The following is a 15116-nucleotide window of genomic DNA, read 5'->3' as shown; positions in this document are numbered from 1 at the left end:
CTCTTTAATTATGCCTGCACATCAACGAGTTGTCAGGGTCCATAGAGACTGTCTTGAGAGGGGGAAATTGCTACTTCTCAACAACGTGATGGGCTTCTAAAGTTGACTTAAATCTGTGGCTCACAATAAATAAATACATAATTGCTTTCTATATCTGCAGAGTTAACCGTAGGTGAACCACAAGTGCGAGTGAGAAAGCGTGGAGACAGCAGAGCCAGTCGGGCAGTTCTGCTTTGGCAGTGCGAGGCTGCTTGGCTCCTGTTGATGGCACTGACTAAAACCTGTAAACGGTTGATTACATCTTTCTCCCCAAATTTTGTGGATAAACCTGGGTTCCGTATGATATAGCTTTCATAACCCATTTGTAACCCAGAAGCCATAGGAGGCGTAGCATATTGGAATAAAATCAGACTTTAAAGACCTCAGAGTAGATCTCAGCTGTGTCACCCACTAGCTTGGTGCCCCAGTCTGGAAATCAAATCTAGGATTAAGAGCTGCATGATAACATGGGAGTGAGGGATGGGAGCGGAGGATAGACAGGAATTACCAGGAAAGCAGGCCTCTTAAAGTGAATCTATTTACATTGATTGGGAAGTCAAATTGCAGAGTAAATAGGGAGACAAAGGACTTGATCTTGACAAAAGTTCAAATGATGGGAATCAGTTTATCTTATCTTACACTAACATTTAGATTATAATCACAAATATGGCCTAATCATTAGAAGGAACAAATGACAAATGAAGTGTTGAAACTTTTTCATTTGTTTGTTTTTGAGATGAAGTCTCCCTCTGTTGCCCAGGATGGAGTGCAGTGGTGCAATCTCTGTTCACCACAGCCTCTGCCTCCTTGGTTCAAGTGATTCTCCTGTCTCGCCTCCCAAGTAGCTGGGACTACAGGTGCGCGCCACCACGCCAGGTTAGTTTTTTTTTGTATTTTTAGTAGAGATCAGGTTTCACCGTGTTGGCCAGGCTTGTCTCGAAGTCCTGACCTCGTGATCTGCCTGCCTTAGCCTCCCAAAGTGCTGGGATTACAGGCATGAGCCACTGCGCCCGGCCCAAAGTGTTGAAACTTTTAGAGAGTTGGGGTAATTCATTTTTTTCAATAAAATGGTATGATAGCACTTTATGATATTTGACTTTCTCACCACAATCATAAAGAAAGTCATATTGCAAAACCTGTTTCAAGCCTCTGTTAACTTTCCCATGGCTTCTCTCTGATCCTAAGAGAGTCAAATTATCCTTAATTTTTTCTCCTTAAGTTATCAATTGTTCTGACTTTGCCAGATCCTTATTACTCAGTGGTTTTGCATGTGACTTTAAAATCACTTTGACTTTTATGAATTCCTGAATCTTTTACCAGTTCATGTAATTTCTCTTTGCTATCAGTTTATTGTTGGAACATCTAACATTCAGTGAGAGACTAGCAGAAATGGGGTTGACAGGGGTTGACTCTCTCATTGCATGGGAGCAGTGGTTGAATGGGGACTGATTTTACTTCTTCAGTTCATCGTTGTGTGATACTTTTTGCTTTCATTGTCAGCCCCTTAATAGAGTGGAGCTGGGCCATAGACACTTAGGTAATAACAATCTCTTTGTTAAAAAAAAAATTTGGAAAATACAGTGCTCTGTAGGTAGTCCTTTTGGAAAAGATTCCAAGCATTTTTTTATCCCAGTATTTGAAGTAAAATTAAACTTGGTATCAACAAGCTGGATCGTGACACTGAAGAGAACGAATTCCTTATTCACATGTTGCGTATTCATTTAGTTTTTTGGTTCTTCCAGATGAGTCTCTGCCCTCATTGGGGATCTCATAAATTGAGTAGTTTATTATTATTTTGAATTCATTCTTTTTCTAGTCTTATAACTGTAAGTTCATTCAGAAGGAATTTGTTCCATTTGTTTGTTCTAGTGAAAGAACAGTACCTCATACTTAATAGGCATTGGATAACTATTATTTGTATGAAAAACCAGGTAGGTTTGACACTCTTGTTTGTGACTTATATATGCCTTTTCTTCCTAATGTGGTTCTTCCTTCTTGTTTGATTCCATCCTTTCTTGCTTTTTTCTGCTTTGATGCACCTTTTGTTGATTTCTGTAGTAATGATAAGCATCAGTTGATAACCTCAGACTTTGAAATTTAACCTGTGTGTTTGCAACATCCGCTTACAACCATTGCATTCTGCCAGTGAAATGACTTCAATTAAAGATCTTACTGTGGTGCCAAAGATTTTGTAAAATTAACGATAATTGATTAATAAGTGAAACATTGTTCCAGGTGCTCTACCAAGAAAACCATGTGGGTCCAGCTGCCAACTTAGAGGTGATGTCTGTCCGTCATTTCTTACTCCTCATGAAGCATACATTCTAGGGGGAGGAGATGCAATAAACAGGTGAATAAGTCATACTATATGTTACAGTATGAAAAGTGCTGCAGGAGAAAAATAAAGCAGGAAAAGGGAGTAGGCAGTGTTGGAGGAGTTGAAATTTATCATAGGGTGGTCAGGGAAGGTCCCTCTAGAGGCTGCCATTTGGTAAAACCATGAAAGAAGTAACAAAGTGAGTCGTGTGCATATTGAAGAGAAGAGCAGAGGAAATAGCATATACAAAGGCCCTGTGGTAGAGAGTGGCTGGAACATTCTAGGAGCAGCAGTGGGACTGGAGTGGTATGAACATGGAAGGTAGTAGCAAAAGATGAGGTCAGAGAGGACTAGCAGCTGGATCATGTGGGACTTTCTAGACTGCTGTAAAGGTTTTGGCTTTTTCTCTGCATGAGATAGGGGTTATTGGAGGATTTTTGGTGGAGAACAAAATAATCTAACATTTGAACAGGGTCACTCTGGCTGTCATATTGAGAACATACAAAAAGAAATCCAGAATGGAAGAGGGGAAGGAGGCTATTCATTCAGAGGAGAGATGACCATGGCTTGGATAGAGTGAAGGTAGTGAAAGCTAACTCCTATCTATCTTTACTTTTTAGTTGTACTGTATGGCTTAGAATGCACGCCATATTTTTTAGTTGTACTCTAGTATGGCCTAAAATGCATGCCGTATTTCATGGCCCCTTCATATCTTTCAAGGTCCGGCTCAAATTTTCTCATGAGACTTTTCTTTACTTCAGCCCCTGCTGATCATGCCCCATAATGAGCTTTCTTACTGCCTTTTGCACTTACACATTGCAGCACAGAAGGCAGTTGCTTTGCTTCTTTGTTGACACTTGGATAGACTATGACTTCATGTATGTTTACTGAAAAATAGGTTGGAATTATTAAAAGATAGTGAAAACATATGAAGTTTTGGCTTTCATTTTCCTAATCTGGCATGACATTTAAAAATGATTCTTGAAATGAAGTTTTGTTCTTCTTAATTGACTAACATTTTAAAAGTACAGGTTAATGTAAAAAACTGATACCTCTGCCAATAAATATTGTTTCAGTGGGGGCTCATCACAATCTATCCTGTATTGAGATAAATGAGTAAGAGATGTTGCCCTCTTTTTTCCCTTATTTGCCACTCTATATTCTTCTCTCGTTGCATATTTAAGGGTTTGTGATATTGGCACTGGTGTTTTGTTAGTGTTTTCTTTCTTTTATTTTTGTCCAGCATTCATTTTTTATTCATCTAGTAACAGCAAACCTTCGTTTTCACTAATTTAATTCTTTTTGAAGCATCACTTCTCCCCAGCTGCCTTCAGTTTTGGTAGAATTGCCCATTCAGATGCCGTCTCCTCTCTCTGTGGGTCCCTAGGCGCCTGTCTCCCACTAGTCAGTTCTGAGCAACATCATGGAGAAAGGATGGATGTTTAGGTGGATTGATCCTGGTGGCTACTGTTACCCAAGAGCATCTTTGGTTCATTATTTTTCCTTTATTTTGATTCTGTGGGCTACCTAGTATCTTTCTAGTAAATTTCCTTTCTGTTTCAGTTTATCAGAGGGGGCTTCTGTTCCTTGGAACTAAGGAGCCCTCGAACATAACCATTTATTGTAATAAATAAATAATAAATAAATAGTAGGAACCATCCTTTCATATCAGAGTTCTATTTTAAATAACATTATTATGTATCTTATTTGTAGCAAAATTCAAAAATTGAATATCAAGAGGTAAAAACAATTGTAATACCACTATCTATAACTTGAAAAAGTATACCCTTTTTCTATGTGTGTTATTAACACAATTTAATTATATTGTATATGTAACAGTATTTGATAATACTTAACCTTATAGCATGAACAAATTCTCATGTCAAATCTTAAAAATATGTTTTTAATGGCTTCATAATAGTCTGTAAGGTAGACATGCCATAATGTAAATACTTCTCCATTGTTGGACATTTGTTTTGTTTTTAATTTGTTCTCTATTTTGAATAACGTTGTGGTGATCATCTTTTTATAACTCTTTGCCGGCATCTCTGCTTCTTTCCTTAGGGCAGAGCCCTGGAAATGAATCACTGGGCCTAAGGGTGTGAGCATACGTAAAGTTCTGGACAGCTTTGTAAAACCGTCCTCTCAGCAACGTATGAGTGTTGTATCTCACTACATTTTCACTTGAGTACTATTGTTTTTCAAAGTTGATATTTTAGTGGACAACAATTATAGCTCCTTTTTAAAAGTGTGTTTTGATATATACTTATTGTTTCAATTTTTTTGTAAAATATCTACTCATACCTTCAAAGAAGGTTTTAATTAAATAATTGAATTAAAAATCCCACTGAGTTTAAATAACTAGAAAAAGTTAAATATTAATGATTTTCTCTTTTTAATCTAGTTGCATATTTAATGATTTAAAGCTAACCCAACATCTTGAAAGCATTCTTGAACTCAGTCTTTAAAATTAACAGTTTTTTGGAACTTAAAATTATTTCTATTTGTGTACATTCCTTTTCCAAATTTACATTTGGGCAATTTTTATGTTGTGGATTATAACATATTCTTTAGTAAAATTTTGGGGGAAACAGGCTTTTCCTAAAGGGCAGCAGGCTGGAGGATAAATTGCATTTTCTGATACTTTTTCACCTGGAAAGAGGAAGTGAGGTGCAGCTCCAGTTACCCCAGGTTCTCTGTTAAGTTCTCATTTCCTAGCAGGTTGTGTAGAAGGACATTTTCTGGTTTTCCTAATCATTTTATTAGCATACTCTTGCAGAGTAAGATAAGCATGAAGTTATGATTGTCTATGATAAACACGGAGTTTATCTGAATGCTCATTTATACTGAATGACTGTAAAGGCTCTCTCTTGCTACACACAGGGGAAATCCACTGGGGAGGGAGCTTTGGTGGAAGATTTGGTGGTGTCTTTGTTCATCTCAGATGCCAACTGGCCTTTCTGGGGATGGGTTACTGCTTTCTTTTCCTATAGTTCTCACATCTCTACTTACTGCAGGCTAGTTATATCTTGACTATCAATATAGTTTTTCACCCTTTGTTTTCCTTATTTAAATAGTAAAAAAAAAATTAAAAATCACTTGGAGTTTGAAGCATAGTATAGTTGAACGGGTGTGTGTGTGCGCGTGTGTGTGTGTGTTGTATGTGTGTCTTTTGGAATTTGAAGGGTTAAACAAGTTTGTCTTTTATTATTGTTAGTTTTATTTATCAGTGTCAACTCTAGGAAGTTAGATCCTAGGATGCATTTCTTAAATTCTATAAAAATCCTCTGACAATGTTTTTCAGTACCTGCCCTTCAGGTGAGGTTTAGTAACTTGACATTCACCTCCAGATTCTTTAGCAAAACTATTTTAAATAAAAAACACTTGCTTAATGTATTTGTCATCTGCTACTGTCTATATCTTCTGAACAAAATTTGCTGGTTTTGGAATTGAAGTTGTATGCTGTGGCATTTGGTGATTTGCTTAGTAATTAAATCTCTCTTGACCTCTTGAAGAAAAATGATTTTGTTTTCAGTTGTTTGAAACAGATGTCTTTTATCTAGGAGAGCAGCAGAGTGCAGACCTAATCCTGTTTAGAAGGAGGGTTTTTAAGATTTTTTAAGGAGTGCTCCATCATGTTACATTGTGCCCACTGGGCATGGGACATACAGCTGCAGCACAGACTCACCCTGGGAGGGACGGGTTATCTAAGGAGCTTTAAAGGACCAGCTTTCTACTTAAGCCGTATAGTGAATATTAACCTGTTTCCCTTGCCGTCGGCTTCATTTTCTAAAGCTTTTCAAAAGAATGTGGATAATTTTCTGAAGAAAATGTGTCTTTCTTATTGCAGAAGGCAATAAGAAATGTGAAATCAAGAAGCAAATTGAGAGTTCTTAGGTTTCAGTATTAGAAAATGTGCAGCAGCTGTTCTCTGTTACTGGGTAACACTGATTTTCCCATATGAGAATATTGCATTGGATAAGGTAGTTAAAACTCAAATTTTAGGTATAAAGTTTAGAGTGCTTTGATTTTTTCATTTTTATGTGACTTTGCAAATTAATTTTTGCACAGTGCTTATTTACAATCAAAACATGAACTCTAAAAACTATATTACATTTCCTATAAGGGAAAACTTAAGGTTTCCAAAGCAATTAGATAATAGTCCCTTGTTGTAATCTAAGTAAAATCATTGATTTATTTCCTTTCCAGTTGTCCTCAGTTATGTAAAGTAAAACATCTGAATGAGGTTTTTAAATCCTGAAATAAGACTTTTAGAGATACATTGGTATAGTCAATTTAATTAATACTAAAGCTATTATTGAGCAGAGACTTGCATTTGAGTATTTGTTTTATCCCCGGCCTCATAATAACTGACAATTTGGACCCACCCTCGTAAGGGTTATATTTACGTGGATATATTGCATTTACTTCCATCTCACCTGAAATGATTTTGATTTTCTCAGCCCTGTCAATGTTTCTGGGATTCTGTTTACCACTTAGATTGAAAATCCAGAATTTAGTCCTAATTTCACCCTCACTTTTATCCCCTATATTCAATCTGTCATCATGTCTATGGCTTCTTCCTTTGAAACATTCCTGATTGATATTTCCTTTTCATGTCACTAAAATCCATCTTCTGCAAACAGCGCTGGGTTCTGTGACTGATCAGCTTCTCACTGGTTTCCCCACCTCTGTTTTCTTCCTGTTATCATCAGCCGGTTATAATCTGCATAAATTTTCAGATTACGTTTCCTCAGACTTCCCTTTCCTATTTTCACCTCTCTTCTCAAAACCCTGGAATGGCTCCCCACTCACTATTCTTGGTTAGGTTCCAACAGGACTACTTCAAGTTCTGTGGCCAAGTTTCTTAAATTCTTGTCTCCTCTTTCTTATATCTTACCCTGTCCAGTTGCTGGCTTGTGGGCGGTGGGCTCTGCAATTCTTTTCTAAGGGAGTTGTTTGGAAGTTGTCATTACTTTTTAATACAGAAACAGTTCTATAAAAGCTACGGTTGAGTTCTTAAGCTATAACTCAAGGCCTGTATAACCTAACGTGGCTGATTTCTGAGCCCTGGAAGCCAGGAGCCATGTGGAATAGGTGGAGGCAGGGGAAGAATGGATGTTTTCTTCTTCTTTTCTAAGTACAGGGTCATCCAGACTAGGCAGAACTTCTAGTGGTTTTTAATATGAAAGGTTGGTCTTCAGCATTTGTTTTCTGTTCACTGCCTTCCAAATCCTGGTGTTCCTCTCCCCAGGCTCTTAGAAATAAGTAGTTACCCTAGACTAAATAATGCATTAATTAATTCGGTAGTTATAATGTTTGCCTACTAAAATAACCATGGCTACTTTCTATTGAACACTTTCACACAGTATTTCAGTCCTTACAATAACCTTGCATGGTACATTAAAATTACTTCTATTTAATAGATAAATACATTAAGGCAGGGTGAAGTTTAAATATATATAGATTTATGTACCGACTTACAAATAACCTGTATATATTTGAAAATCACTTAGGAAAAGTTTGTATCATATATGAGAGTTTGTTAAAGGAATATGTAGAAAACCTCCATCCCTTCCCCACTTCATCTCCTCCCCTGACACACAGTGCACCTCTGGGACACTGTTCTGCTTTTGAAGACTATACAGCTTCAGGGTAGAAGAAAAGAAGCAAAAAGAGATATAAAGAGTTTCTGAGACTTGTCAACCTCCCCATCCTCAAATCTATCCGGAGAAAACCCTCTACCCCCTGGGCTGGATGTCTGCATATAACAGGATTGAATAATGATTCCTATTAGAGATTTGGCTCAAAAAGCATCTTTGTGCTAAAGTGTAATAAAAAAAACCCTTGGAAGGATTAAGGAATCCTCGGTTGTTAACACATTATTGTCAGCTAGTTCAATGACATCTTCCTCTTAGCTACCTTCAGGGCCTTTCTGACTGCATAGAGTTGAAAAGGAAGTGGGGGCACCTCCATGGTTTAGATCTGTACTGCCCAGTCCAGTATGTGGCTGTGGAGCACATGAGCTGTGGTCAGTTTGAACTGAAATGTGCTTTAAGTGTAAAATTCACACTGGATTTAAAAGCCTTAGCATTTAAAAAAAAGAAATAAAAAAATTAGTAACTGTTTATATTAATGTTGAAACAGTAAGTTTGGATATAGTGAGTTAAATAAAATGTTATTAAAATTTTCATCTGTTTTATGTTTTTAAAATGTGATTACTAGAAAATTTTAAATTACACCCATGGGTTGTGTTATATTTCAGTTGGACAGTGCTGGTTTGGACTAATTCTCCATCTGTCCTATGTCTTGCAGCTTTTGTTCAGCCTAGTAGCCATGCTCCGTACTATGTCTCCTCTCTTTCATTCTCTCCTCTTTACTGGCCCTTTTCTCTCAGTTTTTATTCATTCAGCAAATATTTCCTGTTTTCTTAGTTCCTATGCTGGTATTAGGAACATGCAGAATCTCTTCCATCCTAAAAACAAAACAAGGCCGGGCATAGTGGCTCACGCCTGTAATCCCAGCACGTTGGGAGGCCGAGGCGGGCGGATCACGACGTCCGGAGATCGAGGCCATCTTGGTTAACACGGTGAAACCCCGTCTCTACTAAAAATATAAAAACTTAGCCAGGCATGGTGGCGGGTGTCTGTAGTCCCAGCTACTGGGGAGGCTGAGGCAGGAGAATGGCGTGAACCCGGGAGGCAGAGTTTGCAGCGAGCCAAGATGCACTACTGCACTCCAGCCTGGGTGACAGAGCAGGACTCCATCTTAAAAAACAAAACAAAACAAAACAAAAAACACAAAACAAAACAAAACATGAAAGCAAACAAACCCAACTCTGTCTCAATCCATGTTGCCCTCCCCACATGCCTCCTTCTCTTCGCCGTCTAGCCTTTTGAGGAAGAGCCTGGATTCTTTACTCCACTTTTACCACTCCATGCTAACTCTTTTGGCCACCAATTTTCCCCACTCCTCAGTTTTTCCCTGCAGCATTGGACACTGTCCTGGGAGTCTCTCCTTCCTTGACTTTGAAATTCTCTCTCTCTCTTTCATTTTTCTCTCTCCCGCTTTAACTTTGTTTTTAAGCGTGTGACTGACTCATCAGATTTGTGACACTGGGTGGACCTAACCTCATGGAGCCTCAGTATCTTCTGTGTCACGTTGGGGCTTGCATTCGTCAGTGGGCACTGTGGTGACCCACCCCCTCCATGGCTGGTGCTTTTTATTTTTTGAGACAGAGTCTCACTCTGTTGCCTAGTCTGGAGTGCAGTGGTGTGATCTCGGCTCACTGCAACCCCTACCTCCCTGGTTCAAGCGATTCTCGTGCCTCAGCCTTCCGAGTAGCAGGGATTACAGGCATGTTCCACCATGCCCAGCTAATTTTTGTATTTTAGTAGAGACAGAATTTTACCATGTTGGCCAGGCTGGTCTTGAACTCCTGACGTCAGGTGATCTGACTGCCTCAGCCTCCCAAAGTGTTGGGATTACAGGCATGAGCCACTGCGTCTGGCTGGTGCGTGGTTTCTTTTGCAGAATTCTCATCATCTTCACCAGGTTCTGTGGAAACTCTACGTTTGTTTTTTTCTTCCCTCCCTCCCAGTACTCTCCCTTGGTAGTTTCTTTGTATCCATGCTTCCAATTAGAATGCTCTTCATGCCGTTTCCTTTTTTTTTAAATTCTTTAAGGCTCACGTCAGATATCACCTCTGCCACCAAGTGTTTTCTGTCATCTTCAGCCAAACTTTTGCCTCACAAATCTTTCTCAATTTCCTCATATGAAAACAGACATAATGATGTTATCTCTCGGAATTAATTCACAATATTCTGAGGCCTTACTTGAGATACTCGATGTGAAAGTGCTTTGGAAAAGGTTAAGCCTGTTATAAATATATTTTTATCCCTTTCAGATGCCCTACAACATTCATTGTCCCCACAACACATTTGTTAAGACTAATTATACATGTATATAAAGTGCCATTGATACCTTGAATTATCTCATATATGAATATTTACTCTTGTTCCCCAAAATTCCAAGTTCCCACAGGGGAAGGGCTATGTTAGGAAAAGAAAAGAAAGAAATTGAAAAAAAAACCCTTACTCTTTTTACTATTGAGCATACGCTGCAGCTTTACGGTAGACATGTATAAGCTAGCAGATTCACACATTTCTAGCTCTTTTTGCTCTTTCACTGAAAACAAATATATTATGTATTATGTATTCAGTTTTTGGCCCTTAGTTGCGTGTCTTTTCTTGTTAGAATGCAGACTTTTTTGAACTAGGGACTTTGACTTTTGCTCTGTTGTATCCTTAATGCTTTTCACTTAGGAGGAGCACAGTAATTTGTTGCATGAACGAAAGAACCCACTACTGGTGATGAAGTTGAATTTCAACTTTTATCTCTGGCTTGAGGACCAGGGAGTGGCTCTTGTCAGTGTTATGGGGCCAAAGCTTGGGCTCTGAGATATCTGAGGTCCTCACTGCCTACAAGGCTCTTTTGTTTCTGTTAGGGGCTATGTTTTGAAATACTGAAGATGCTGATTAAGTAGAAGGGGTGATGGGAATTATGGGAATATTAAAACCAGTTCTTGATATAATTAAAATAGAATGTAGTCACATAATGGTATTAATACCTAAACTTAACAAAGCTCTTACTATATGCCAGACAGTGTTGGAAATGTTTTATCTGTACTGATTTATTTAGTTCTCTCTAAAATCCTATGAGGCAGATGTTATTATGTTCTTCCTGGATAGGTGGGAAAACAGAGGGACGGAGAGTTAAAATAAATTGTCTAAGATCATAGAGTGATAGAAAGTAAACATGTAGCCGAAATCCGGAAGTTGGTCTTCAGAGCTTTTTCTCTTAGCTGCTGTGCTAACCTCTCTCTCTGCTTAAATACAGATAATTTAAAAACAGTAATGTGGGTGTACATACATGTTATTTCATTTTTTTCTAGAGCGAAATAATTGTCAGTAGTTCTTCTGTTGTGGTTTTAAGCCATAAGGGTTGTGACCTATTTCTTTCTTTCAGGGAAGTAGTTTAGACAGCCTGCATTTTTTATTGAACTACAATGTGTTAGGAGTTAATTATTTATAGTTCTTGCTGAAGCTGGTGTGCTGCTTGACTCACTGAGTTTATAAAGAAATAATGGCCTGTTGAAAGTCAGTGAAATGAAGTTTCATGAAACTATCAGATTAGAAGTTGACCTGTATTTTAAGCTTCATAGATTGATTTTCTAATAATTATGGATTCTTTTATGGTATCAGAGTTACCATAGACCACATACAGAAAATAAGTGCCATCTTTATGAAGAGAGATACAGGATTTAAAACCATTGAACTGAGTAAATCAGCTTATCTGTTCATTTTTATTTGTATCCTTTTCACAAAAGATATCTTGTCCAAGTTATTTTCATTCAAGAGATAGTGCTCAAAGTATGAGATCCACTTTATGACAGAAACTACTTGAATAAATACATTTGCAAGTGCTATAAACCTAGCACAGAAGCATGTCCTCTTCACCCAAAGTGTCTATGAACTGAGTGAGAGGATGGGAGAAATTAGGGAACCCAATATTCCCTTGTCCTCCTCTCAGACTCAGTAGCCAAGGTTGTTAGCTGTCACGTAAATATTGCACCCAAGGTTACTTTGTTTGTTTTTTAAATGAAAACTCATGCTGACTTCCCAAGACCCAATAGGGTTTACCTTGAAATGAAACATGGCATAATGAAGATGGTGGCAGGTACTAAGAGTGCGGAGTAAGTGTTAAATCCGTAAATGCACGAGTGGATTATGTAGTTCTGAAAGGGATGGTACAGAAGAAAATCAGATCAATTCTATATAAAGCTAGTGAGATCCGAGTGAGGTAATGTAAACCCATGGCAAACAGGTAAGGCGCTGGTAGATAGAACCTTAGTTGTACTGCGTTAAAGTACAGGAGGTACTGGAGTCTCTGTGTGTGTCTGGAAGTATTTTAGAACTAGACTCAGTGAGCCAAAAAGGGGCTGTCTAAGTTCCAACAGGGAAGGCCTTGTTCCTTTGGACGGAGGCCAAGTGGGAGCCAAAGGAAATGGCTTATCATGATCCAGATGGCCCAAATAATGTGGACCAGCCAGAAAGTCAGGATGGCAAGGGGCAGGCTCAGGAAAGGGACTGGAGATACAAGTTATGCCAAGAAGTATCTAGGAGAAAGATGCTCACTCTTCCTGCATCTCTTCATTTAACAAATATTTATCAACATGTACTATGTAGCAGGCACTGCTGTAGACACTGGGGATAAAGTAGCCAACAAAACAGATGAAAATCCCTGTCTTTGTGAAACTTACATTCTTGTCAAATGAAGCAGACAATAACCAAATAAATAAGTAAATTGTATGGTACATCAGATCACAAAACTTGCTGTAGAGAAAAATAAAGCAAGAAAAGAGGGATGGGGAATGCTGGGGTGCTGTGGTTTTAAATGCGATGACCACTATATTTAAGGGAAGAGGTGACATTTGAGCAAGCTCCTGAAAAGATTTCAGTGAGTTACATTCTTATGCTAAGGAAACTGAGCAAGTGAACTTGTACTCAGTGGTATACTTCAACTGTGTTTAGCATGTGTCTTGCTGTTTTAAAATTTCATTGCAGCAGCAAATAAATATGTGTGCGGAATGGAAAAGGAGAAGAGGGTGCCATGTTTGAACATGGGGTATTTGGGAAAGGATAGACCTAAAAGGGATGGCAGGGAGATCCTCTCCTCCTTGATTGCTAGGAGAAAGCTGTGCCAAGTGAAATCGAGGGTCACAGGCATGTGACAGCCTTTGTCATCATGTGACTTGACTCTATAGAAGCTGTTTCTGACATCATCAGTTGACAGTAGAATAATAGGTTTTATTTTGACAGCAGAAGATTACATGGTCAGGCTTTAATAAACACTCTTTAAGGCTTTATGTCTGGAAAGCTTAAATCTAATTCTTTGTGTCGTAGCACTAATGTTTTATGTTTATCTGTCTCCTGCAGCTTTGTAGGCAGCCAACCCCAGAGAGGCAGACGGGATGGCTAGTTCAGCCCGGGAGCACCTACTTTTTGTGCGGCGTCGAAATCCCCAGATGCGGTACACGCTGAGCCCAGAGAACCTCCAGAGCCTCGCCGCCCAGAGCTCCATGCCAGAGAACATGACCCTGCAGCGGGCCAACAGCGACACCGACCTGGTGACTTCTGAGAGCCGCTCCAGCTTAACTGCCAGCATGTACGAGTACACGCTGGGGCAAGCCCAGAACCTCATTATCTTCTGGGACATTAAAGAGGAGGTGGACCCCAGTGATTGGATTGGACTTTATCATATAGGTGAGTCAAATGGAATGGACTTGCATGTGACTCAGAGCATACAAGTTTCTAGTCTGACATTTTTACCATTCTGTATTTTCTCCTGGAAAAAATTCACACGCATATATACACACAGCAGATTCTGGGAATTTTTTTTCTTCTTTGGGAGGAAGGGATTCAACAGTACCTTTGCTTATATTATGAAGTTTGTGGTTACATCTCTACCTAATTAAATGTCAGAACCTTCAGAACCTGTAGGTGTTACAGTATTTTCTATTAGGTCGATGCAAAAGTAATTGCACCAACAAAACTTGTATTTCTCTTGGTCAGCAGTCCCATTTTAGAAAGAGATATCTATTAACATTTACTAACATTTTTAAACGGATGAAAGAGATGTCTAGATTTAGATGACATATTTTAAAAGCTCTGTATTTTCTAAAATTTGAGTTTTGTTAAGAACTACTTGTAGCCTAAGATGTCTTTATTTTTAAATTTCATGACTCTGTCCTAGATCAATTAGGGGAAGGAAGTGTCATGTTTTCCTGACAAATGACTTATAAATAATTGCTATTTGTTTTAGTAAAAGCAGTCCAGCTCTGTTTAGCTAATTTACGCTTGTTGTTCTTAGTGAACTTACATTTGCTGAGTGAGCGATGAATGAGACGTCCAAAAAGTACGAAGTCTGCCACATTGGAAAGCAGAAATCTAACCTACCAACTAAACAGAAAGAAAATTGAAATCCAACCCAATAATAAAATCTAACATTCTCCAAAGTTGGAGAACTTTTTCATTGAACAAAGACAATTCTCTCCAAAATTTAGCATCAGATATTAGGAAGTCATTGTTGCTTTCAATGTAAGTTGTAAGCCAAGCATCCCCCGCCCCGCCGCCCTTTTTTTTTTTTTTTTTTTTTTTTTTTTTAAATGAATAAATGAGAGGAAAAAGAAGACCCATCTGTTTATGGCAGTGCTTCTTAGCCAGGGAAGATTTTGCCCCCCTAGAGGACATTAGGCAAGGTTTGGAGACATTTTTGGTTGTCACAACTGGGCAGGGGGATATGAGGCCAGGATGCTGTGAAACATCCAGCAATGTACAGGACAGCCTCCTCCACAAAGAGTGATGTAGCCCCAGATGCCATAGTACCACTGTTGAGAGGCCTTGTTTGAGGCAAAACAACACTCTTGCTGAAATTTTGTTAGAATGTTAAACCCACTGAAATTTATTTTTCTCTGGGGTAAAGAATTTTATATTGACTGAAATAAAAACATTTGGTTTGTATTCACTTCTATAACTCTTAATGGTTAATCACGCTGGAAAACAAAAAATCCAAAATGGGCAAAACTTTAATGAATTATTATCTCTCTTTTTTTTTCTTATGGTAACCAAAAAAGGGGAAAAGTCTTCACAGCATTTTCCCTAAGTGTGTTTAAAAATATAATCAAATTGAGGAAGATACA

At 38.4% G+C, this 15116-nt stretch overlaps 1 protein-coding gene across 1 annotated transcript in view; it reads left to right on the top strand.

Annotated features, from left to right (window-relative positions):
- Positions 1 to 15116, top strand: part of HECW2 (HECT, C2 and WW domain containing E3 ubiquitin protein ligase 2) — a 402520-nt gene that overhangs the window by 147467 nt on the left and 239937 nt on the right. Inside the window, exon 2 of the mRNA XM_011997186.1 lies at positions 13354 to 13680. Within this exon, the coding sequence (XP_011852576.1) occupies positions 13389 to 13680 (292 nt within the window). The 5' untranslated portion in view covers positions 13354 to 13388. The remainder of the gene's footprint in view (positions 1 to 13353; positions 13681 to 15116) is intronic.

Source organism: Mandrillus leucophaeus, unplaced genomic scaffold (assembly GCF_000951045.1).
Source record: "Mandrillus leucophaeus isolate KB7577 unplaced genomic scaffold, Mleu.le_1.0 Scaffold532, whole genome shotgun sequence".
NCBI lineage: Eukaryota > Metazoa > Chordata > Mammalia > Primates > Cercopithecidae > Mandrillus > Mandrillus leucophaeus.
The sequence above is the reverse complement of the archived record's forward strand: the minus strand, read 5'-3'. Positions and strand labels throughout refer to the sequence as shown.